This window comes from Biomphalaria glabrata, chromosome 4, assembly GCF_947242115.1.
Source record: "Biomphalaria glabrata chromosome 4, xgBioGlab47.1, whole genome shotgun sequence".
NCBI classification, from domain to species: domain Eukaryota; kingdom Metazoa; phylum Mollusca; class Gastropoda; family Planorbidae; genus Biomphalaria; species Biomphalaria glabrata.
Window position 1 is genome coordinate 48,306,453 of NC_074714.1, and position 27,108 is coordinate 48,333,560.

General features: G+C 32.8%; 1 protein-coding gene across 3 annotated transcripts in view; it reads right to left on the reverse strand.

The window, feature by feature from the left end:
- The window catches only part of LOC106079921 (protocadherin Fat 4-like), a 103,198-nt gene that overhangs the window by 7,622 nt on the left and 68,468 nt on the right, over positions 1–27,108 (reverse strand). For all 3 annotated transcript variants that reach the window (XM_056025321.1, XM_056025320.1, XM_056025319.1), the window contains exons 33-60: positions 26,575–26,806; positions 25,594–25,750; positions 25,248–25,403; positions 24,941–25,163; positions 23,286–23,346; positions 22,630–22,770; positions 21,440–21,604; positions 20,543–20,716; positions 19,541–19,660; positions 18,410–18,546; positions 16,514–16,709; positions 15,346–15,494; positions 14,179–14,388; positions 13,353–13,565; positions 12,314–12,392; positions 10,144–10,344; positions 9,270–9,494; positions 8,728–8,943; positions 8,134–8,364; positions 6,630–6,959; positions 6,053–6,177; positions 4,633–4,872; positions 4,250–4,311; positions 2,854–3,139; positions 1,875–2,252; positions 1,012–1,263; positions 596–765; positions 38–198 (exon numbers count right to left, since the gene is read on the reverse strand). In XM_056025321.1, the coding sequence (XP_055881296.1) occupies positions 38–198; positions 596–765; positions 1,012–1,263; positions 1,875–2,252; positions 2,854–3,139; positions 4,250–4,311; positions 4,633–4,872; positions 6,053–6,177; positions 6,630–6,959; positions 8,134–8,364; positions 8,728–8,943; positions 9,270–9,494; positions 10,144–10,344; positions 12,314–12,392; positions 13,353–13,565; positions 14,179–14,388; positions 15,346–15,494; positions 16,514–16,709; positions 18,410–18,546; positions 19,541–19,660; positions 20,543–20,716; positions 21,440–21,604; positions 22,630–22,770; positions 23,286–23,346; positions 24,941–25,163; positions 25,248–25,403; positions 25,594–25,750; positions 26,575–26,806 (5,290 nt within the window). The remainder of the gene's footprint in view (positions 1–37; positions 199–595; positions 766–1,011; positions 1,264–1,874; positions 2,253–2,853; positions 3,140–4,249; positions 4,312–4,632; positions 4,873–6,052; positions 6,178–6,629; positions 6,960–8,133; positions 8,365–8,727; positions 8,944–9,269; positions 9,495–10,143; positions 10,345–12,313; positions 12,393–13,352; positions 13,566–14,178; positions 14,389–15,345; positions 15,495–16,513; positions 16,710–18,409; positions 18,547–19,540; positions 19,661–20,542; positions 20,717–21,439; positions 21,605–22,629; positions 22,771–23,285; positions 23,347–24,940; positions 25,164–25,247; positions 25,404–25,593; positions 25,751–26,574; positions 26,807–27,108) is intronic.

A 27,108-nucleotide genomic window follows, 5' to 3' on the forward strand; every position in this document is an offset into this window, starting at 1 on the left:
TATATATATATATAGTGAAAATATTCTTGTGACTTACCGGACTTTGCATTCATGCTAAATAGATAGTTGTAGGCAGCTGTCTGTAAGGAGTATGAGATAAGTCCATTACTACCAGTGTCAGCATCTGTCGCAGTCACAGTTGTGATGACACTCTGACACTGACCACTGTATGCCACTTCAGCATTGTAAAAAGTTGGCCTAGAATTAAGACACAGGCAAAAGTCAATTCATTGCATTAAAAATGACTAAATTACTACATGGCTGATATTAAACTACAGACAAACAGATTCATTCTCTGCACATTCAGAATATATACAGAATATATAGGCCTATTCTATTTTATTTACATATATATAAAATGTATGATAAATTCTTCTTCTTTTTTTTTTTCGAAAAAAAAAAATATTTTGAATTACTAGCTTTAATACAAAAAAAGAACTGCATTACCAAATAAACAATAAAAAACTAGCAATAAAGATAAGAAAAAACAACATCCTTTTGTTTACACCAGAATAAAGAAAGTAAAACCTATCCAACACATTTTTTCTCTATAGTTCTTTTCATGTTATAGTTATTGCAGATGTTACTGACTTACAGAAAAATTGGGTTGTTGTCATTGACATCTATGACATTAATTGTGACTGTTGAAGTCGCTGACAAAGCAGGTGTCCCCCCATCTGTGGCAACAACAACAAAAATGAAGGACTGCACAGTTTCATAATTTATGGATGTCTTTGGTGAGATGACTCCAGTACTCGAGTCAATCTAAAATACAATCCATTCATAAGTCTTCAATTGTAAAAAAAGTGACAAAGAATTTATATACTAAACTTTTTTTCATAAGAAATAATGTGAAACAAAAATAAAAAGCATAAGAGAAAAATTTATTATTATTTTACTCTAGTCAACTATTTTCTCTTTACAAATGTAGGCCTACTATATTTCCTAGTCTTTGGTACTTTTATATCTTAAGAATAGCACAAAATTATTCTGATGAAAAAAAAAACCAACCTTCAGATAAGTGTCAGCACTAGTCCCATTCAGTAAAACACTGTTGATGCTGTAAGTGATGGCAGCGTTGGCATTGTTGTCTAAGTCAGTGGCCACCACTTTCATTATAGATGTTGTGGTGGCACTGTTCTCATTCACGCTGCCATTGTATAAGGCACTGCTGAACACAGGGGCATTGTCATTCAGATCATCAATGTATATAGTCACCTGGGCGTAGGCTGTCCTTGACATTGGTGTACCAGAATCTGTCACCTAGCAAGGAAAATTAAATCAAAAGCATTAAATTAAATTAAATTAAAGCAGCATTTTGGTTTCAATTGCGCGCAATATGTCTGTTATTACTGCTTTTTTTTCCTAAACAAAAATGTAAATAATTTTTTAGTTTAGTGGTTGGATTTTACCATTGTCCATCCATCCCAGTGGCACTACAGCCCATGGAGGGCCCTAGCCTGCTTTAGCACATCTGTGCTTTATGCCTCCATACCCAGACTTTTAGCTGTTCTACAAGTATTCACAATATAAATACTGGTAAAAAAAATAAAAGTAAAGTTCCCCTTTCAGACCTTGTGGTCTATAGGGCAGATGATGTAAAGATCATCTGTTTTTGTGGTCTACAGTTTATGAGGGTGTCATGTGGCCAACACAATGACCAACCGCCTTTACTTTTCCCCAACTAATGTCAGGTACCCATTAGAGCTGGGTGGACTCAGAGGTGCCCAAAGATCCCAAAATAAAATGCCAGTCTTAACCAGGATTCAAACTCGGGACCCTTGGTTTGGAAGCCGAGTGCTTTACCGCTCAGCCACCTTTTTTTATATTATGTTAAAAATATTTTTTTTTATTTAAACAAAAATGTGTGTTACCTTTACAGTTGCTGTATAGGTAGGAGCAATTTCCCTGTCAAGGGCTGCAACTGCTACAGTGATAGCCCCTGTTGAGCCACTTATTGCTAGATGAGACGATGACCCAAGAGTGAAAGAATCAAAACTGTAAGTGAGGGCAGCATTAGCCCCTGAGTCAGCATCAGTGGCCACAACTGTACCAATGGCAGTTCCGACATTAGAGTTTTCATTGATGTTGAAGGTGTAAGAGCTGAGGGAGAAGACAGGGGTGTTATCATTAACATCTGTGATAGTGATGACTGCATTCACTTGATCAGTCAAGGGAGGTGTCCCTTTGTCGCTTACAAGTATTGTCAGAGTGTATGATGCCTTAGTCTCTCTGTCCAAAGCTGTGGCAACCTGATTGAAAAAAAAAAAGGCTTTGAGACTTAAGAAAACCAGTATCAGAAAAGAATAAAAATGCACATAACCACATAACCTTGTATATTGAAAAATAATAAATTAATTCATGTACACCAATGTCAATGCACAGCCATGGGAAATACTGCATTCCTCACTGCTCTTCGAACTCGAAGACAAGCCTTATTATATATATATATATATATATATATATATATATATATGTATGTGTGAGTGTGTGTGATAAGTGTGTGTGTGTGTGATAAGGTGATAAGTGTGTGTCTATTATTTAATCAGCAATTAACCTGAATTAACATTGAAAGTAAATTTATAGCATGTAAAGGAAAGCTTTGTTCCAACATGTCATCTCAACATAGTAAGATATCAGAGTCAATAGTTGGCACAAATTTTGTACCAATAAAAGCGATGATGTGGATGAAATTTAAACAATGTTTACCATGAGAAGAATAGAACCATCCTTTTCTCACCAGAAGCTATACCAACCAATGCATTTCCCAAAGCATTTTAATTCATCTAAGAGACTAGATTTTTGAAAAATTCAAAGAAAACAAAAACAGAAGCAGCTCAAGATTATACAAACCTGAACTCTGCCAGTTGAATCAATTTTAAAAGCACTTCCTGTATTGCCTGCAGTGATAGTATAGACCAACTGACTGTTCTGGTCAGCATCTGCATCAGTGGCTGCTATAGTCATCACCAGGGTGTTGATGGCTGAGTCTTCTGCAATAGATGGTGTGTATGTGCCTGTGATGAGAGGGCTGTTGTCATTGATGTCTGATACTATAACTGTCAGTGTGGCAGTGGAGGTGTGTATGCTGGCATCACTGGAAGTGCCAAAATCTCTCACCCATATGTACAAAACAAAACTGCAGAAAGAAATAATGATAAAGTGTAACAATGAAAATAATCATAAAGGAAAAAAATATTCACAAAGTTCTAAACTATTAAAGCCTTAAGCTGAGAGTCTGATGGAATAGGCCTCTTCACTTAGCAAGAAAAATAAATGTTTATAAAGCAGTGGTTCTCACTACACTTTTGTATGGCTCTGAGACCTAGGTGCTATATTGAAGGCATTTAAGGCTTCTCGAATGCTTCCATCTAAGGTGCCTTCATGCCATAATGAGCTTACACTGGCAAGACTACATTACAAATAACCATTATTCTGCCAGAGGCCAGTGTAGACAGTATAATTACCATTCAACAGCTGCAATAGGTAGGACACTTATCTGCATAGGAGATGACCGCATGCCAAAGACAATCTTCTATGGCCAGCTTAAAGGAGGATAGCCTAACAGATGTACCCCAAGTAAGCACTATAAAGATTAGCTCAAGCACCATTTTGACATCACTGGCATAGAGAAAAGTAGCTGGCAGCAGATGAAAAAGACAGAGAGCTCTCACAAAGGCGGTGGGACACACATTTGATACCCAATGGAAAGTTTGTATTGGAGACAGGCGCAGAAGATGGTAAGAAAACTTAATTAGACTGCCAGTAAACAATGACTTAGTTTGCATGAGAGGCAGAAAAATATGCAGGTCACAACTGGGTTTGTGTAGTCGTGTGAAACACTGCACTCATCCTTAATCTTTGGAATCAAAGACATTGCCATTATATAAAAAATTAAAATTTTAGCAAACAAAATTTTTGTTATACATATTTGTCCCTAATTTCAACCAGGTAATTTTATGGGAGAAAAACTCAAATAAATGAATAACAGAACAGATGTTAAGTGTGGTAAGGTTATCTATCCAGGGAAGATAAAGGAAGCATGAAAACTGAATTTTGAAAAAGTTAGATTAGCTCTTGTTTTTTTGTGCTGAATATAGTTTGAAAAACAGAATAATATTTCAGTAAACAAACATTTTACATTCAAGTTATACTACATAAATAATGGTACTTTGCTGTAGTACAATTAAGTTGTACTGCTGTAATATACCTTGCTGTATAATAATCAATATTTACTGCATTAACTTACCTTGCTGTAGTCTCTCTATCCAGTGCAGCTTTAGTTGTCACTTCCCCAGTGGCAGAGTTAACCTAAAGAATTGATAAAATGTATGTAGAGCAAAATCTTTTTAAAAATATTAACCTTTTATCTACACGCAGAGATGTTATCTTAGTTAAAATGGCAAAACTTGAATAAATCATCGCTTTTTTTTTTTAAACTGAAAAAATTAACACCATTTAAAAATGTACCAAATATAACATTTTTTTTCATCCTGAGATATGCAGTTGAACTATGTACCTACTAAATTTGGTTTTAAATATATATTGATATATACAATACACTTACAGCATACATATATAGTGTAGCTGATTTTAGAATACATTTATTTTTATAGTTCAAATCTCACTAACCAGAAAAAAAGAATTAGCAGTAGATAAACTGAAGACATCAATATTGGTGTCCTTGTCAGTAGCTACATAAGTCATTGCTGTGGTTCCTGTTATTGCATTTTCTGGGACAATCACTGCAAATTCAACAGGTACGATGTTTGGATTGTTATCATTCATGTTGTTGATAGTCACTTTGACCAGGCCTGTGGAGGTCAGTGATGGTGTTCCTCCATCCTGAGCTTTGACAGTCAAATAGAATACCTAAAGAATAGAAAGCTGGTCAAGTTGTTTTTTATTTGATGTTTACACTTCACTGAATAAAATAAAACCATCTAATATTTGTTGGTCATACATTCAGTGGCTGAGTGGTAAAGTACTTTGCTCTCAACTGGTGGTCCTGGATTCAAATTCTGTTGAAGACTTGGATTTTTAATTTTGGAATCTTCTGACACCTTTGAGTCCACACACCTCTAATGGGTATCTAACTTAAGTTGGGTAAAAGTAAAGGTAATTGGTCATTGTACTGGCTATAAGATACCCTCATTAACCATGGGCCACAGAAACAGATGACTTTTACATCATCTGCTCTATAGATCAAAAGGTCTTAAAGAGGAACTTAACTTTTTTTCTATATATTTCCCTGATGTCAGAAGCTAAATAGCTTTATTTCAACATAAAGGATCACAATGTTCAATGGAAAAGTTTTTTTTATCAATTACTTTGACCAGTATGTATAATATTATGTCATAGCTTAGTGCTCTATTTAATACTTAATAAACACCTTAGAATGCAGCCTGAAATGGGACATTATAAAGAAATGTCAAAAGTATAATGTGTTATGGGCAACATGTAAGTGTCACATGAGTGTGTGTGTGTGTATATGTTATGCTTAACAGCACACAATAATAACTAACCAGTGATAATGGGAACTGTCTGCATTATTAGGACATATTTATGTGTGGGCAAAAAGCGCTGATCCTTCTAGATAACTTTGATTTTAATGAATTAGATGTAGGATCAAGGTAGAATTTCGGGAAGCTTGTTGAATTTAATATCAGTAATCTAAAGAATCCAGAAGAATCTTTGTACATCACTATTTAAAGAGTGTTTATTGTGGTTATTCTTTGCTGGATTATTATTGATTGCCTGAATTTTATTATGTTTGTTTAATTTCAACTATAGTTAAGTTATCTTTGTACAGAGGATTTCTATTTAAATTACTTATTTTATTGAATGGAATATTAAAAGTAGCAAGAAAAAAATATTCAGTGCTGTGTTTCTTCAGTTTAACCAAGTTGTGAGTTGAAATAGATTTCTAGACACCTCTAAATCCGCATATGTCATATGATTGTGAAGACAATATACAGCTCTCTAAAACAAAGTCATGATGATGTATAGGGTAACAAAACAAGAACAATCATAAAGTTTAGTGTAAAGTTACCGAAAAGGTTTCATAGTCAATAGTTGTCTTTGTAGTAACAACTCCAGTGGTAGCATCAATATCAAAGAAGTTCAAACCATTGCCTCCCACCTTAGACAAAGTCACAGCTCCATTGCTGCCTACATCTGTACGAAAGAAGTAAACAGAAAAAGTAAGACCATTTCATAGAAATATTGTCATTTAAACAAATTCAAAAGTTAATTTTAAATGGCAATTAATGACCCAAAGCTACATTACTGTAGTGTAATCTGAAAAATCTGAATACACAAAGCCATCAAAGTAAAACTTTGTTTCTCAACTATCAAAGTAGATTTATGTGACCATTATTTTAGATTTGTGTGGCCAAATTAAAAAAGGAATTGAATTGGAGATCAAATTAAGCTTAGCTAACCATAAATCTTGCAAAGAAATTAGTATTGATTAAACAGAAGCAATATGGACATGCATAGTTATAATTGAAGAGCTGGGTGAAAAAAAGAATATGTTATCAAATTTGTTTTAGTACTTGGAATGAATATGTTAATTAGGATAGTGACTCAGCATCCCTGGAAACAACAAAAATGTATTTAACTCTGACCTTTATCAGTAACCACAACAGTGCCAACAGTAGTTCCCACAGCCACATTCTCGTTGATGCTAAAAATAAACATAGTCAAGCTGAACTGTGGGTAATTGTCATTGACATCTGACAATATAATGCTCAAAGAAGTAGTGGAGGTGCTGGCATCTGATTCTCCAGCTCCATCTGTGGCCTTGATGATAATGGCATAGGTGTTTGGTGTTGTGTCATAGTCCAGCAGAGATCCCACATACAGCTCACCACTAGCAGAGTCTATGACAAATTCATTGTTGGTAACACCACTGGCAATGCTGTAAGTAATTTGGCCATCAACTCCAGCATCAATATCTAGAGATGCAAACACAAAACAAGACTTTAAAAATAGTATTACATTGAAACTTATCAAACAAGACTACTCTTGAGGTAATATTTTAGATCAATATATAAAACATTGATAGTGAGAAGTCTCTTTTTTATATTTTAGTCTCTAGTTTAAATCTAATCAAGATTTGATAAAGTAGCAGAGAAATCTAACTATTTTTGCAATCTATACTAAATGTTATTGTTCTATTATTATTAAACGCATAGGCTTTAAGTTAGAAGTGTAATGCCAGATTGTCTACTTCCTGCTTAACTAGGCAAAGCACATCTTCCTTAACTGTAATTAGAATCATGAAGTAAATTTGACCACTTATGCTAATCAAGTCGTATTTGAAGATGCTCACTTGGTACTGTAAAAGCTATCAGCTAAAAACATTAGTTTATCTTGGTATAAACAAAGTAAAATTCTATATCCAGAGGTTTTCTAGATGTCAAAATGTCTTTTAGCATGCCTGAAATTGGTTTCTGCACATAATCTATACATATTAATGTGCAAAACCATGCATTCCTTTTCAAACAATTAAAACTACTTGGTGTTGTATCTTATCTGATCTAATCTTATAAAATACTGACGTTAGTTCAAAAAAGAAGAAGATTACATCCTACGTGTCAAGCATCTAGTCATGTATGTTAATCAATTACTTAACCTCAGCCAGTTCATTGGTTTTCCTGGCTGGCTCAGGCAACCCATTCCATGCTCTAATAGTACTAGGGAAGAAGGAGCATTTGTACAAATTTTTCCTAGCATATGGAATATATGTATGTCCCTTTAACATACTTAACATTGTTTTTTTTAAATTTTTGATGTTCCTTCAAAAATAAAGATTATCAAGTCCCAGCCCAAACTTCATGCAGAATGACAAGTGAAGGCAGTGGGTAACATTTGAACTCAGGACTATCATGATGACAGTCTAAAATGCATACCACACTACCAGGCAACCATCTACATTTACATATTATCACTTTAATGAACCTTAAAACACACATGCAATTTAGTTTTAAAAAAAATTATTTTTAAAAGGCAGAACACTAATAATAATTATACTTACAAACATGATAAAAATCTTCAGTTTTGACAAAGTTGACCAAGTTTAGCTTAACAGTAAGTTAAAAACCAAACTAGAAGAGTATGTTAACATACCTGTGGCATCAGCATCATACACTAGTGTCCCCACAGAAGTGCTTTCAGGAATGGTCGTTGTAGCAGTACTTACAGTCATCAGGGGTGCCATGTCATTTGCTGGGAGTACATTCACCAACACTCGGCCAGCTGAGTTTCGTGATGGTGTACCTCCATCTGTTACTGTCAGCACCAGCTCATATGATTTGATAGTCTCATAATCTAATTGGCCACTTAGGATAAGACTTGTGCCTGCAGAAATATAAAACAAAATTACTTACTATATTGTCAAAAAAAAAAGCTTATGAAAAGAAACACTTTCAAATGTAGAAGATATTTCTATACATGTTAATTAAGTAAGATAACATGCTTAGGATGCTTTTTTTGCCTTCTATTTCTTTAAAACTTTTTACCAAATGTTATAATTTATAGAACTACTTTACCATGAAAAATTATTTCATCTTTTTTGTGTGTGCATATTAATCAAGTCATTGATTGAATTTTCAAACAAATTTTAGGCAAACATTTTGTAGGCAAACATTTCATTATCAAATAATAAAGAAATGATAAAGAAAGATGGAGTTGGTCAAATCAAAAACTACTAATACTAATTACCAGAAATTGAGAATTTGTTTCCAGTATTTCCGGATGTTATAGTTATGGTCATGGCTGCGTTAGCTCCAATATCATCATCTTTAACAGTGAAGGTTTTCAGGATCACAGCAGGCCCAAAATTGGCAGATTCCAACACATCAACAGTGTAGAGAGTAGGGTTAAACACAGGGGTGCAGTCATTCACATCTGTGATGTCTATCTGAACAACAGCATCAGCTGCACACAGGTAAAAGAAACATGTTAAGTATAATGAACATGAGAAAAAAAAAAAAAGCCCTGCCACAGAGTAGGGTTTTCAAAAAACATAATTAGACTAAAAAGCTCCATCTGGCTGAAACTACAATTTTTGTGGGTAAAAAGTATTCACTATCTCCTGTAAGAAAGTATTTGTATTGAACTTAGAGCTTAAGCTACAAAACATGCCAAGTGCTAGATATAATTGCCAAAAAGCATATCCCTTATCACGTATATAGGGTATATACGTCACGCTTATCATTCCTGGGGATCACAATAGAAGGGTCAATAGGAAAAAAACAACTGACCACTTTTTTCATTGGCTGATCCAGGATCATCATCCTTGGCCCTGACCCCTAGAGAATATGTGCTGATTGCTTCTCTGTCTAAAGCTTTCACCACTTTGATCTTTCCTGTGGATTGGTCAATAGCAAACTGCTGCTGTGCATCCCCACTGACAATATAGTAGCGTACAGTTCCTTGTAGGAGTCCAATATCTGCATCGGTGGCTGTCACTTGTGCTATTGAAGTGTCTATAGGATGTGGATCAATAAATAAAAATAAATATGTAAGAATTTAGATTCTTCCTAAAAAACTATAAAGTTGGCATTAGCATAAAGCACTAAATGAAACATTGTTAAAAAAAAAACTAGTAAGATTTAATGTTTTCTTGAATGATAACAAATATAAAATGTTATATTTCAAGATTTGTAATTACAGATAACATATTTTGTTTGCCATTGAATATTATGAATATTTCTAGATACTGAGGTCCTAGTATGATTGTTAATGATTTAGAAATGGTTAAATTCAATTATTTATTAATTACAAAAATACAACTGTTTCCTACTAAGAAATGTACTAATTGTTTAGACACATGAAATATTGGCAGGGGAAACATTTTGGAGAGAAGTCAGGCAGTGTGGGTCAAGGGTAGAGAAGATTAGTTTTTAAATCATCTCTCTTTTAGATCCTGCTGGTATAAACATTAATGTCTCCCAGGATATAATGTTAGAGAGTTCATTTGTAAATATGAAAATAAAATATAACCAATTTTAGAAAATATGCTTATATTAAAGGATATTATCAAGTTCTAATGAAAAGCTGAGTGTCTCATTAAATAAGTAATAAGATATATGGACCGAAAAGTTGTGATATGCAGAAGATATACTAACTTCTTACCTAGTGCAGTACTTTCAGAAATGCTGGCATAGTAGGTAGCAGAGGTAAATATGGGAGGGAACTCATTCACTGGGTTGATATTGATCACAACACTGACAGTGCAAGTCTTGGCTGTGGGTGTCCCCTGGTCACTCACATGAATGATCACATTGTGAACTGTGATGGTCTCGTAGTCAAAGCTCCCTATCAGTGACAATGCACCTGTGGTGTACCAAAAGCATATTTAATTATAGATGGTCTAAGTAATTGTCAGTTAATTTGTTATTGCACTAATTAGGTGGAATTGAAAAAACAAATGTAAAGATTTGTGCTATTAGTCTGTCACAATTTCAGTTACAAATAGTAAAAAAACTGTTTTCTCTATAATTCAAAGTTGACAAAACTAAATAAAAAAAAGGATCTGATAGTGAAATGTAAAATGATAAAAAATGACTTTTATTAATATAGCAAAGAATGTTTTTATATAATATGTAATAAACTTAACCAAGAATGATTTTCTCTGAAATGTCATAACTTAGCCAAGAATAATGGCATTGTCTTAGGTTCTAAATATTAAGAATGAGTGCAGCTTTTCCCATGACTATGCAAACCCTGTTACAACCTGAATACTTTTACAAATCTGATGCAGACAAAGCTGTTGTTTAAGCTTTGTCTGTTTGTCTGTTTAAGCTTTCTTTAAATCTTCTGGGCTTGTATTCTAAAAGGCCATTTCTTTGGGCCTTATGCGACCTTTCTGACTGCTCTCCAACTATTTCTTTCAGAAGCCATCTGCTGCCAGCTACTTTCCTCTATGCCAGTGAGTGCAAAATAGAGATGATCTTTATAGTACTTTTGTTACACTGACCTCCTTTAAGCTTGCCAAAAAAGATCATCATTGGAATGTGGTCACTCCCCACATTTGGATGCAGTTTGATGCAGTGCAGCTGTTGAATGGTAAGTATTGCTTCAATACTATCCACACCAACCTCCAACAGACATGGTTATTAGCAAGGGAGTCTTGCCAAGTATGCCCATTAAGGAACCTAAGATGGAAGTGCTCAAGGAGCCTTAGATGCTTTCTATAGAGCACCAAGGTCTCACGACCATACAAGAGTGTGGAGAGTTAACATTGATTTTGTTGTTCCGTGAGGAGACCTATTCCCCCATGCAGTCTGAACATCATATAAAAACGCTGTGGCTAAATTTTCTTATCAGAGGCTGTCATTATGAAATTCTCACAACTTTTAACTCTTTTTCCTTTTTGCACCAGAACCTTGATCTTTTTCCTTAAACAAAAACCAAGCTATTTTGGCTTCACTTATTTTTTAAACAAGCTGAAAATAATGTTGCCCAATTCTTTCAGCAACAAGGCTTTATAAGGCATACTTGTAAATGAATCAATTATTTATTATTAATACAACTGGACATATTAAAAACCATATCATGAAAGCAATGTATCATAAAAAAAATCGAGCTAATAAATTAATAAATGTGAACAACTTTTTCAATATCAAAACATTCAGTACAAGAATGTATGCAAATGTAAATATAAATATTTTACCATATTCCTGCATTTTTCAGATAAAGTTAGAGAATAATTTCAGTATTTTAGATGTAAAAAAAAAATAATTTTGGAAAGTTTTTTTTATAAGAAAAATAAGCAAATTGATAAAAATATGTTTGAAAGAAAAAAACAAAGCCTCTTATATCAATTAGTTGGGTTCAGTCATGTGATTAAATTTGAAATAGATCTAAACTAACAATAATAAATCTGTGTGATTAGAAATTTTTAATGGGCAATGATCCTATCACTTGTCTGGAAAAGGTGGGTGTGTGGAAAAAAAGGAGAAGGTTACAGTGATCCCTTTTTAAAAAGGTAAAAAAGAAAAGGCTGTTCACTTAGGGCTCAAGCCTCTTCAAGGGGACTAGTTTAACTTATACCACCTCACCTGTCAGGAACAAATACTTTCTCTTTTCCAATCCAAACAAAATAATTAAATAACTAATTGGTTAAGTTTTTTTTTTAATTCATATTATGAAAGATACAGGAAATAACTGAGATAATAATTTGAGATTAAGTTTGGAAAAAAAAATGTACAAACATTTTACCAGACAGACGCACAGACAGGGTGAGTTGATTTAAGTTTTGTAAAAAATAACAAAACTTCTTTTTATAAAATGAACCATTTACCAGTGGCTGTGTCTATGTCAAGAGATGCATGACTTCCACTAGAAATGCTGTATCTTAAAGTTGGAGTAGCAACTGTATCCTATCAAAAAAAAACAAGACAAAGATGAACAAGATAATTTGCTGAATATTTGTTGTACATCCAATGTTCTAGTATTATTACTAAGCTGAATGCTATAAAAATGATTCACTTTATAAGTAAAAGTATTGTTAACTCAAAGAAAATCAAATTACAAGTGCTTGGAAATAGCAGTGATCAGATGCCACAGACATAAGTAGCACACAATACCTGGCTTAAGTTAAGTAATATTAAAAAAAATCACAAATCTCTAATGGAAATCTTCTTTAGCAATGCTATACTTAAAGTTAAAATCACATACAATAATTATCTATACAAAGTAATGCAAAGGGTTCCGTTTAAGACCTTGCAATCAATAGGGCAGACAATGTAAAGATCATCTGTTTCTGTGGCCTAGGGTGTCAAGTGGCCAAAACAATGACCAAATACCTTTACTTTTCCCCAACTAATGTCAGGTACCCAATGAAGTTGATGATGAGGCGCGGTGGGTGAGCAATAAAGCGCTTGGCTTCCGAACCGGGGACCGGGGTTCGAATCCTGGTGAAGACTGGGATTTTTAATTTCGGGATCTTTGGGCACCTCTGAGTCCACCTAGCTCTAATGGGTACCTGACATTAGTTAGGGAAAAGTAGAGGCGGTTGGTCATTGTACTGGCCACATGACACCCTTGTTAACCGTAGGCCACAGAAACAGATGACCTTTACATCATCTGCCCTATAGACCGTAAGGTCTGAAAGGGGAACTTTACTTTTACTTCATCATGATTCAACCCCAGGACCTCCAGCTCAGAAGTCAAGTGCTTTATCACTCAGCCACCACACCTCCAATAATTATCTATAATACAACATTATGCTTTTTAAAAGGCCCGTTTTTTTTTCTTTAAGCTGTAGATCTACCTATTTTTAACCTTCATTAAATTTTCACTGCCAAGTAATGTATAAACGTATAAATAAAAGTGCTTACCAAATCACTACATGATGGTGTGTAGAGAGTAACAGAGGTCGCACCCTCATTCACAGACACAGCAGCAGATGTGGGCTGGCAGACTGGACTGTTGTCATTCATGTCACCAACATTGATGGTCAGAGTGGTGGTAGAGAACTTGCCCCCTGAATCTTCCACTTTTAGAGTCAGAGAGTAAGATGATGTAGTCTCATGATCCAACAGTCCTTGGAGCTGTCAAAGTTAAAACAAATAATATAAATGAAAGGCAATCATCAGTATTTTCAATTGAACTTTCACAGTCTCAGGGCCAAATTTTACTAAAGCTCATTTGTTTTTTAGATCAATAATCAAATATCATACAAAGAGGCTATCAATCATTACTTTAATTCAACTAATGTGAAGTAAAGCTGATGGAACAAACAAATGTTCTTATATTGCTATCTCAACCTGTAATGTAATTTAAATGTGAGACTCAAAGGCTCATATTTATATAACCAGACATGACAAGTGAATTAAAATTATCTTCTTCTATAGAATTTACATCTGTAATATATAAGATAAAGATAGAAAATAGCAAGTATTTAGTAACTTTAATTTAAATTAGTCATAAAGGGAGAGAAGATAATTGCTTGGCTTCTGAACCAAGGGGTGTGAGGGTTTGGGCTTGGTAGTAGGACCCTCAGATTCCAATAGGTATATGACAGTGTATGACAAACACACTCATAAACTGATGGCCACAGAAACATCATCTGCCCCTATACATAGCAAGATTTGAAAGGGATATTGTAATGAACTGTTGATACACACAATTGCCAACAATTACAAAAATGTAAACAGAGATTACTTTGATAACTCCAGAAGTTGCATCCATCATAAACCTTGAAGTTATGTCCCCTTGGATGGAATATATCTTAACAGTATCAAATGTGTCAGCATCAGTGGCACTGATGGTCTTGACAACAAAGCCGATTGATTCACTTTCTAGTACAGTAAGAGAGTAGGGCCCAGCAGGACTGAACTGAGGTTCAGCCTCATTAACATCTTTCACTGTCACCTGAGAAAAGTAAAAAATGTGTTAGTATTTTGAACATTTGCAACTAAAGACAAATAAAATGTTTGTAAAATGTTTTACATGTTTTGGATGTTCCTTCAGAGTTGAAGATAATTACTTCCTAGTCCTAACCTCCTGCAGAATGATGGGAGATGGGAGCGGGCAGGATTTGAACCCAGTACCATCGATAAATCTGAATGACAGACCAGTGGGCAAACCGCACGACCAGGCAGCCATCAACTAACCAGCTAACTAGAATATGTTTTTTTTACTTACTTACCCAATTAACCCACTCAAAACTCCTCCAAGAAATATAAATAAACTCTACTGATAAAAATGTGAATACAATTTTGTATTTATAAATTGGCTAACAAATACAAATAAAATTTCTATCATTTCAAAAAGATTTTTTTTTTTAAATCTTCATATTTCAGGGAGAAAAAGTCAAGTATTATAAATAATATATTATAGTGTGAACAATGAAATAATCCTATGTTTGTTTGAATGCACAAGATCCTACAGTTAGAAAGTTTGAAATTGACTTGACCTGAAAAGTAGTAAGATCTAGTACCAACATCTTTATTTTGCACTCTCATCCCTCATCTTATATTACATCTAATTTTGTATAAAAACCAATATTCGGAAGTAAGATTTGAACCAATTGTGATTCCTAAAATAATCAGGAACAGTTATGAGAGTAAAGAAAGTAAACTAATATAAATTATCTAGTCTCTGAGCTTCAAAAGTTTTAAACAAAAGAAAAAGATCTTCTTGACCCAAACACTATTTACTATTAAGGTTGACAGCTTACTTATTTTATAAGCTTTAGAAAATTGTGTTCAAATGTAGAGCGTTTTTACTTTAAAGATCAATTTTTCTTTATAAAGAAATTGGTGATGAGGAATTTGAGGGCTAAATAATCTATCAAAACAATTGCAAGTTTAATTGCAGTTTGCTGACCTCAACATAAGTCTTGGCAGAGTTCACTCCATCAGAGGCTGTAACTTCAAGCTGGTAGCTTTGTTTTGTTTCATAGTTTATACTGGCGCTTGCTGCAGTGGTGATATCTCCTGTTGCTGGGTTGATGTTGAAATCACTGTTTGTGTCCCCTACAAGACAATGTAAAATACAAATGAGGGAAAAAAAAGTAGCAAAGAGCAATACATCAACTCGAAAAATTCTATTTCACAAGATTAGGGTTTATTTGTTGTCTTCCATTAAGTGTCATTGATTTTATAGAAAATAGAATGGAGAAGAATCATAATTAAACTGGAATACTTCTATGTGATTCTGATATTCAAATATCAATTTATGATATTAATGATTAAATAGAATATTTATTGTTGACACCAATGGATTATGGATGAAAAGAACATTGAAGACAGAGATAATGAATATTAAAAGTGTATTTTATTTGAATTTGAGGCGCGGTGGCTGAGTAGTAAAGCACTTGACTTCTGAACCAGTGTCTGGGGTTCAAATCCTGGCGAAGACTGGGATTTTTAATTTTGGGATCTTCTGGCACCCAGCTCTAATGGGTATCTGACATTAGTAGGGGAAAAGTAAAAGTGGTTTTTCATTGTGCTAGCCACATGACACCCTCGTTAACCGTAGGCCACAGAATCAGATGAATTTTACATCATCTGTCATATAGACCACAAGGTCTGAAAGGGGAACTTCATTTTATTTGAATGAGGACAAAATCCATTATTTCAGACATATTTAAAGCACTTGAAAATGTAGGTATTTTGCAAATGTAATCTTTACTACATAAAGACGCCAATAGCTTATAAAAGAACTTTTGGCCCTACTTACATAAGTAGGCTCAATCCTATTGTCATATTAAAATATACTTTGTAACATGTGCCTGGCACATTTTTGGGTCATTGTCTATAACTATAAAAAATTTAAGTGAAAATAAAACAAAAAAAAAACAATGCCAACACTATAAACCAGAACAACAAAGTATAATTTTACATGATAAGCCAAGCAGAAAAACTGATTTATTCAACACAAAATGAAAAAAACAATTTCACAGACAATGTAGTAACTGTCGGTATTAATAATTATTCTAATTATATTAACTACAGATAGGTTAAGTTGTTTTATTTAGTGTCTGAATTTTTACCTGAGGTGATAGAGTAGACCACTGTACCAACAGTTTCAGAGTCAGGACATGACACAGTCACAACAGATGTGCCCTGGGAGTTTTCATCTACTGTGGCAGAGTAGAGCGTAGAGGCACACACAGGAGGCTTGTCATTGACATCAGTGACTGTAACTGTTATAGTACTTGACACACTCAGAGAGGGTGAACCTTTATCCTGGAAAGTGATGGAGATTTAGATAAAACTTAAGAAAGAATATCATCAAGACTTTGAACTCCATGTCAAATATTTAAAACCTAAACTCCATACTGGATGTTCCCAATATTGATTTGGCCTGGCCACAATGTACACATCAATGCTGGCAATGAGGCTGCTTTGACATTTTTTGTTCATTTTTATTTTACTTCCGTATGTGCTTTTGATAGGTTAAAAATTTATTTTAAACAGTTTCCCTTTACTAAACATCCTAAATTTTCTTCTTTCAACATGTTTTTACAGAGAAAGTTTTTTTAAAGAGTGGGGGGCTTAACTCTTTCAGTGCAGCGTTACTCTAGGCGAGTAACTTTACTAGCGCTAGAGAGTGCGGCGTTACTCTCAGCGAGTAACTTGGTTTATAATATTTATTTCACTATCTTTTTATGTTCAACTTTTTATTTCTCTTTTTTTTTAACTTCCCGGATGTGGGATAGATTTGTCTTTGTTTTGATAGTAAATTCAATGCAGTACCAACACATTTTAAAAAAAGACAACATTATGTAATTAGTTCCTCTTTTTTACTTTATTTCCCTGGACCTGAAAAATGTAAATAATTCAATTTCTTAGTGCATTTGTTCATCTTTTGTGAAATTTAAAATGATTTAATGTGTTCAGTATTGTGATTTTTTAAATATTTATAGATTAAATGTTTAATTAAAAGGTTAAATCTTTCAGTATATTGATTTTTTAATGAATTTTAAAAATATTTTCTTTTTCCACACTCAGTTTAAAATTCATGAAAAAAGTTTTGTTTGAATAATTTATTTTATTTACTATACTTTTGTAGCCCATTCAATTTCCTTTAAAATTAAAATCAAAGTTGTTAGATTACTTAATAAAATAAAAAAGTTATAGTTGTTTTAGTAACTCAAACCCCCTTGAAAATTTGCATTTGGTCCCGAAAACTCAATTGTTTTGATCAAAATAATTCACACTGAAAGAGTTAAAAGGCTATGATTTTCTGTGGTTTTAGAGCATGATAGCAGTAACATGGGATAATGAGCTAAAGATAATTGTTTTATATGTTATGTATAAAGTTTGTGAAATATGAATAAATATTGTAAAAATATGTATAAAGTTTGTGAAATATGAATAAATATTGTAAAAATAAAGTTTTTATTAATTAGGATCATAATATATTTACTAGAACTAGAGCTGTTGACCTGTCCAAAGTTGGTCAGTTTTCATTTTTTCCAAAGCATTGAAATGGATAATTAGCTTAAGATCTCCTATGCAAAGTATTGTGACTTATATAAATAAAGATGATTTTTTTTAAATCTTTTTTTTTCAATTTGAATTTTAAAATTTTTCCTAGATCTGAACTAGATTCGGGAGACGTTTCTGCCATTAGTTAGGTTTTCCTTTAGAATTTTCAAAAATTAATATTAAAATAATTTTTTTTTGTTTTATAAATATTAATTTATGTTATATAAAAAGGGCATTTCATCGAAATGTGGAAAATAATTCTGGAGTCAAAGAGTTAAAAAAGAACTTCACACCACTGCAAGCAAAAAAGTATTAATAGTGCATCATTAAAAGAGCAAATAATACTTTATTTAAGTTGCATCTGGGCAAAAAATACAGACAATATGCTTATGTCACATATTAAATCAGATTTTGTTGCTTGGCACTAAGTTTAGAAAAACAAGTTTTAAACCTACTCTGACTGTGATCTCCAAACTGTAGGATGTAGTAGTTTCATAGTCCAGACTGGAAAGAAGAGTTATTGTCCCTGCAGCAGGATCCATAAAAAATTTTCCAGCACTATTGCCACTGGTGATTGCATACACAAGTTCCTCTATAAAGAAAGAAAGAAAATTAAGGTACATATTTAATTTAAAATATCAATCTATATAACTAAAATTTCATTGCTTATTTAAAACAAATGTTTGATTAATAATTTGTATCCAACATTCAGTTATGTTATTTGTAAAAGCTAGCAAAACTTTCAGCTTTTTTACCATTGAAAAAGAGAAGCACTTCTAGTGTTAATCCAGATTCCCATAGCTCATGTACAATACTTAACGCAAAAGAGCCCTGTTGTGTTTTCTTTCCCCATAGTCTCCCTTGTTCTAATGTCCAGTGTGTTCAATGTTTCTAACATTAGGTCTTAAGTGCTTTGTGTTAGACTTCAGTTAGTCCTCTATTCATGTTAATAATAAGCCCTGTTCCTGTACATTAGTGACAGAGTACCTAATCACATCTGTTCCTGGGACATATACATTAGTGATGGAGTACCAAATCACATCTGTTCCTGGGACATATACATTTGTGGCAGAGTACCTAATCACATCTGTTCCTGGGACATATACATTAGTGACAGAGTACCTAATCACATCTGTTCCTGGGACATATACATTAGTGATGGAGTACCTAATCACATCTGTTCCTGGGACATATACATTAGTGACTGAGTACCTAATCACAGCTTAGATTCTAGGGAAACATGAAGTGTGACCAAGCCCTAACAACATTTAATGAGAAAACAAGAATTACATTTTATTTTCCCTAACCCTAATCTTTATTAGCCTTCATCAACTAGTGCATAATAAATCAATCACTGTATCCACAAAATGTTGATAAAAATATCAAACAGCTTCTTGTATTCCTTAAATAATTTATTTTTCAATGTTGTTTTAAAAGGAACAAACTTGTGTGGTAATAGAAATTCTCTAGGTAGCTTGAATAGTGTTAATTCTTCTTATCAAGATAATAATCTACTTACTGTTGATTCCAAAATATAAGTCATTGAATAGTGTTAATTTTCCTTATCAAGATAATAATCTACTTACTGTTGATTCCAGAATCTAAGTCATTGGCTACAACAGTGGTGATAGTGGTACCAACTGCTTTGTTCTCTGGTACAGATGGACTTAGCAGTGTTGTAAAAGTTGGAGCATTATCATTGACATCTGGAAATTTGCATATGTATTTATTTTTAAAAGTCAGACAATGGAGAGTTTAGTAGGATGACAGTTTGTACAAGTCAACACAAAAAAAATTAAACCATTACATTTTTAATAACAAAAATACACTTTAAAGAACTAAGACAATAATGATAAACTAAGATAAACACTTAACAAGTATAAGAACATATAAATCTGAACAACAATACCAACATATATAGGTAAAATAATATAGAGAGATAAATAAAGTAATTGCTAACTACTCACTGTTGCTTCTAAATGTATTGTAATTTATGTTTTCAGATTGTTCTATTGAGAGATATACAGTAAAAAAAAAACTGCCATTGTATGTCTTATATATGCTTAACAGCTGTCTGTATCAGCTCTGTTATAATTTTTGGTGAAGATAGGTGTGGCAAGGTGGGGGTGAGGCAGGGTGGGGCATGTGACCATTGACCTCTGGATGGCTAGTGCATGCTTGCAAATGCTACAGATAAGAAAGATTTTTTTTTCAGACATCTGGAATATCTAATGCTTATTTTGCATAGCTCTGTGGTTCTCTAGGTGGAGTTGTCCTATTGGAGGGTCACTGGTTCAAGAAGTCTCTTATTTCATTATATTTAATCCACCATTTTCTCTCATTTAAAATTTAGTATTCAGTGCTGAGTTTATCTATGTAATATATATATGTGGGGATCCTTGTTTCAGCATTTAGCTTCAAATTTGTATGTACTGTAAACAAGGCTGTAATAATGCTAGTAGAATCTGCTTACTTTTACAAATATCAATTGTAAAGGGAGGTACATTTCTAACTGCTGTGAGAAAAAGAATAGTCTGAAATTGAACAGATTTATAATGAAGGCTACATGTTGTTGATTTATAACAAACCTGACACTGTGATGCTGACTGTGGCTGTAGTGGTCAGTTTTCCTGTTGTGGCTTTGTCCACAACGCTAATAGTCACTGTGTAAGAAGTAGTAGTTTCTCTGTCGAATGTGGCCCCTGTATTCACTTTGACCACACCAGAGGTGTCCACAGTAAATAATGTTGCATCTCCGGTTGCTGGAAGAAACAGACATTTGTATTGAAAAAATAATCTCCTCTCAAGACATGCATTCTAATTTGATACAATGTATATCTATTGTAGATTGGAGTATAATTATGATATATGATCAGGACTGACTAGAACAACATGCTGTTAAAAAGGAGATATAAACTTTTCACATGTAAATTATGAGTGTGGATGTACATTTTGTTTTTTTTATAATTATAATGTTTTGTTTGGTGTAATGCACAAATTGTAAGACAAATTTCCTTATGGACAATAAAGATGAATATTATTATTATTATTATCAATATTATTATTCAAAAAAAAACTATTAAAAAGATCTAAATGACAACTGCCCTAAATTTTTTTTTCAAAAAGGTTATTGAATTAGACATGATAGGGTGTTATTTAATGTCATAAAACATATTTAAAATACATGTTAGAACAAACCTTATTTAGAAAAAGATGATTTTTAAAATCCTTTTCACATAAAAGTTAGATATTACAAATATTTTTATAAAATCTAAACTGTAAAATTATTAATATTTTTCATTCATTTCTAAACAGAAAAAATAAAGAAATATAAACTTAACTCTTTCCCTTTAATTGCCAAAATTGTGTCAAGTGACAGTGTTTATTTAGTTTTACATAAAAGTGGTGAGTGTTAGATGAAGATGTTCACTAGCAAAACCAATCTGAATGAACTTCCAAGCACATTACAAAATGAATACTCCTACCAATGGCAAAAGTCAAAGCATTGTTTAAATTGCTTGGGTCCAGGTCAGCATCAGTACAAGCCAGTGTTACAAGAGTTTCACCACCTGTTGCTGACTCTGGGATGGAGGCTGCATAGTTACTTGGCACACATGAGGGAGTGTTGTCATTGACATCAGCAATGGACACTAAAAGAAAATTGATGCAAGTCTTCCTGAGACATTGTTGATGATGGACCATGAAATGATGTGTCAAAACTAATTTCAAGGGAAATAAAGTTGAAAGGTTGTTCTGTTTGTTTTGAAGGTAGGATATCTGAACTATTATATATGACATGCTCAAATTAATTTGTATTTAGATATAATTAGATCAAATGAAAATTTTATTTAGTTACTAGGTCAAAATGAATTTTGCTTTGAATAAAAAGGGCATTCAATGATGATTCTATTTATTGGTGTCATGTAAGGTAAGGTCCCCTTTCAGACCTTGTAATAAATGGGAGCCGATGATAAAGCTAATCTGCTTCTATGGCCAATAGTTGATAATGGTTTCATGTTTCCAGTACAATGAGCAACCACCTTTACTACTTTAATGTATTCTAGGTACCCATTAAAATTGTGTGGAATTAAGGGCATTTTTAAAATTTTGACATTCAAAATCCCAGAGTCTTAAATGAGATTTGAACTTAAGACCCCTCAGTTCAAAAGCCAAGTGCCATTATACCCTTGGTATCATATAGCCAACACAATAGCTAAAGCAGATTAAAATTCTGAATAAAAACATCCCAGCCAACAGTGTTGCTTTCATTTTAATGAGTACTAAATCTTAAGTGAAATATTTTTTAAAGCAACAATGACAAAACTTGACCCAAATACTTATCTTGAGAAATGTTTTTACAAGCTCGATTTAAAAATGCTCTAAAAAAAAACCCTAAAAATCAATATTTCATTTATTTAATATTCACAAATTCTGTGATGCATAGTTACTATCTTTTTAAAAATCAAACCTACATCTGACATATCTTTCAAAGAAAAGTTGGATTAAAAAATGACAATAAAAGTAATCATATTTGTAGTAAGTATTATTTATTTTCTTTTTAAAAATTCTTAAAAATGTTTATAAAAAAAAATTAAGGTAATCAAATCTTTTTATAGTTTATATATCTCCACACATTTGGTATGCATGACTTGGCATGTAATGGAGAATATTTAACCTGTGAGTGTCAAAGATCCTGTCTTGGGTGTTGAGCCTTTATCTATGGCCAATACAGTTAGTGTGTAAGAAGTCGTCGTTTCTCTATCCAATACGCCACTCACTTGAACTTTACCACTGCTGGAGTCTATCATAAAGGGACCTGGAATGACAGATGATATATAGATGAGATACTATTGACAAAATAGTGATCACACATATAAGCATCTCCATGTAGGGTCTCCATGTAGGGTCTCCATGTAGGTCTCCAATCTTTTGTATTTACTGTCCCCATGTTTCCTAACTGATTTATTTTTATAACAACCAAGGAGCTAATAAGCATTTAGAATATCCTTGAATCTTAATAAAATAAAAAGGAAGATTCAAATCAAATCAACAATATGTTCAGTGTTAAATAATCTATCTTTCTTTTACCTAATCACATAAACAAAAAGTATAGATATAGTTTTAAGCTCATGTATGACTTTATTTTTTTGCTTAATGAAATGTACAGCCAAAGTTCAAGGAGAAGAATCTATTGTGAAGTACAATCTAATGGCAGCTTATAGTTAAGTTAACTCTTTCTCTCCTTACGGATGATACCAACGTTGATTCCACCAGAATTTGGTAAATAATTACGGAGAGAAAGAGTTAATCCAATACTACCACAGTACCAACCTGTGCTGATGCTATAGACTATTACTCCATCATTGCCATGATCTTGGTCCACAGCTGCCACCTTAAAATAGTACAAAGACAAATATTTGAAAATCTTGTTTTTGGTTTTCATGTCATTGAATGGAATAGGAAGAAATTAAAGACTGTGTTAGGACAAAACTTGTTTACCCGTGGTGACAGAAAGGGATAAATAATCCATCCACTGCTTATAGTGGCACATTGAGAAATCAAATCTGTATCTTATCATATAAATTACAGATGTTACTTCAAAAGAGAAGATAATTACATCCTACATGTATTCATGTGTCAATCTATTCATGCATGTTAATTTAGAACAAAAACACTGGTAAGTCATTGGTTTGCCTGGCTGATTTCATTTTCATGCTCTAATGGCTCTAGGGAAGAAGGAGCACTTGTACAAATTTGTCCTACTATATGTAAATAAGAAATGAGCCTTTAATAAGAATTGTGCTTATAAAAATAGGATAAGGATGACAACAATGCATACCATATTGATTAATTCTCAACAAATAATTTTTAAGAAGAAAGAATATATACAAAATCTGGCAGGGATATGTGGAAAGTGGCTATATGTGGAAATGATGTTAAAGGGATATGTAAAAACTGGCTATAATGTGGAAATGATGTTAAAGGGATATGTGGAAAGCAGCTCATTGGTGCAATTGCTTATAGAAGTATGAAGAAAATATTTACAAATGAAAGAATACTCATTAGATTTTAACATTGATAAATTTGTGCAAATTGCTTGATTTTTGCAACAAGTGCATTGAATTTACTATTTATTGCAATCAAATTAATGATCTTGGAAAATCAGTATCCTTTTTATTTAAGTGTATTACTAGAATTTATGTAACATTGTAACCTCACCTGAAAATTATATTCTATTCATATTTTAATACAAAATGCAACTAAACATTCTACTCATTTTAATTTTTGGCAAGTTTGATAATTAATTGATAACTAGATGTTTGACTGAATTGGTAAATTGATGTACATTCAAATGTTTTCCTTAATACACTATTGTATCATTGGTTGTCCCAATTTTAAACAAAAATGATGTCATAATTTTGTGTTGACATTACGCTTAGTAACTGTCAATGTTTTGAATGAGCTAACAAAATGTGCATTTATTGTCAGTGTCTTGATCTGTAGTTTATGTTTGGGGTTTGATTACTTTAGATCAACTTATACAAAAACACAAAGACAAATGATAACAGATTCTGTAGAATTCTTGTAACTATCTATAGAGAGTGCAGCATCTTCTAATTTCTACTAAATTTCCAAGGCATAGGTGTGTCATGTCCTTCATAGTTGTGTGTTGTCTATTATGGACAATCTTATTTTAAAGACTATTCAACATGGTTATTAAGTAGTTACATCAGTAACTTTAATTGTAGACACACTGACTTACAAAAAAAAACATCTGTATTATTATGATCACTAAAAAAAAGTATGAGAAGAAGATGTATAACAGAAATATGTAGAAATATATGTATAGGAGATGCCCTGTTAATAGCCAATTAAATTTTTTTTAAAGTATGTAATTAAATTATTCCTAATAAATAAGCTGTATTAATGTTGATGGTTGTTGAGAATACTTAGATTTATATAAACTATTTAAAAAAAAAGCTTACAGTTGTCACTGTTGTTCCATAAGCTAAATTTTCATCCACTGTTAGTGATACTGTAGATGGAGAAAAGCTAGGGTCATACTCATTTACAGAAGTTATTTGAATGTTGCAGGTCACAGTAGCAGTATTTGTCCCATCTGAAGCTTTGACAACCAGGCTGTATGAAGTAGCTGTTTCATAGTCTACAGCAGCAGCTGTGGTTATTACTCCATTTGCACTATTAACACTGTTGAAACAGTCATGTTACTACTTTAGTTATGATACAACAGGATGCACACACAAAAATCCAGACTAAATAAATAAATAATACCTAAAAACTCCAGCGCCTCCACTGAAGATGGAGTAAGTCACAGTGTTAAAAGTGGCTGTACCATCAGCATCTGTAGCTGTGACTGTTTGAATGGTGGTGCCTACGGCAGTGCCTTCTGGAATGCTGGTCGAGTATACGGAGGGAGAAAAGACGGGTCTGCAAGAGATTTTAAAGCATGTATTTTTAAATGTCATCAATCTTAATAAGTTGTTAACTTATATAAGTTCACTTTGTATTTTGGACAAAAATAATAATTAGCTGCAGATATTCCTCAGTGATTTAAGAAATATTAAGGAAACAAAATTACCTAAAAACTATACAAAAAAAATAATGATTAATAACATACATATTGTCATTGACATCTGTAATGGTAACTGTTAAAGCCTGACTGGCTGTACGTGAAGTGGGATTGGCTGAGTCTTTCACATACAGCGTCATTGTATATGTGGCACCAACTACTTCATAGTCTGGTGCATTAGTATTGAGAGTTATCTCCCCAGTAGCTAGAAAAAAGCAGAAAGAAAAGGATTTTGTTATGGACTAGTTAAAAGTTATGACATCTGCAAAACCAAAATGGATCCTTTAATTTGTAATTTATGATAAAAATTAATATTTATATAAAATTTCCACCAATTTTCTTTTTGTTCTCAGTGTATGTGCTAAAGGTTTGGAACTTGTTCCCCATTGCACTCAGACAAACCACATGCTTCACTATATTCATTTCTTTACCAAGAGACCCAAACAAGATACTGGCCCCAAAACACCCCTAGAGAAAGAAAACTATACGGAGAGCTCCCTGATTTGGAAACCACTGTGCAGTTCATCTCATATATTAGTCTTATCTGAATGCTACAACATAATAATGAGATCGAGGAAGAAGAAGAACTACAGTCAAGATGAACATAAGAATTACTTGTTCAAAACGTATTTAAATTAGTTTGCGATTCTAACAATTGTGTTTATGTTATATTCTCACATTGCCTTCAACTTGCATTATGTTTGTTAAAGCACTATATAACTAAACTTTTTATGTCCCCATTTCACACTAACATCTTGATAATTAAATTAACTGATACTTCCAGCCACATTGTATATAGAGGTCTATTAATTTTAAACTAACATCTTGATTATTGAAATAAAAAGATACTTCAAGTCACATATTATATAGAGGTCTATTAATTTTAAATTAACATCTTGATTATTAAAATAAAAAAAATACTTCAAGTCACATATTATATGAAGGTCTTTATACATCAATAAAAACTACAGAAAAATGAAAACAAAATGTAGAAATGTCAGTAATGACAATTATCTAGAACAATATTACCAGGTGAGATACTGAAGTAGGTTGTGCTAGACAGCCAGTAGGTCAAGGTATCTGTTGGACCATCATTGCTAGAAGCAGTGGCAGTGTAGAGCACAGTACTCCCTGCAGTTTGTGATTCTGACACTGTAAAAGTAAATGGTCCACTCAAGGTTGGGTCATTGTCATTCAGATCTGTTATTTGTAAATTGACAGTGACTGTAGTACTTTGGATAGGACTGCCATTATCTTCCACCTTCAACAGAGGAAATTTGAATGACTTTTTAGAAAAAAAAAGTATTTTGAAACATATTCACAACAATTAAATAATGAAATAATGGATCAATAAGAACATTTTAGGCAGAAGGAAAGGAACAAATCTATCTATCTATTTCTTTACTGATGTGATTAAAACTCTTTAAAATTGCATAGATATTTTGGTATACCATTGCTATAGCCTTTTTTAAAAGGTCTTTGTTGAATTACAATTCAAATTTTCCATTGTTTGTAAGATTTTTAAAAACATTTACATAACATTTTTAATCATAATTGTGTACT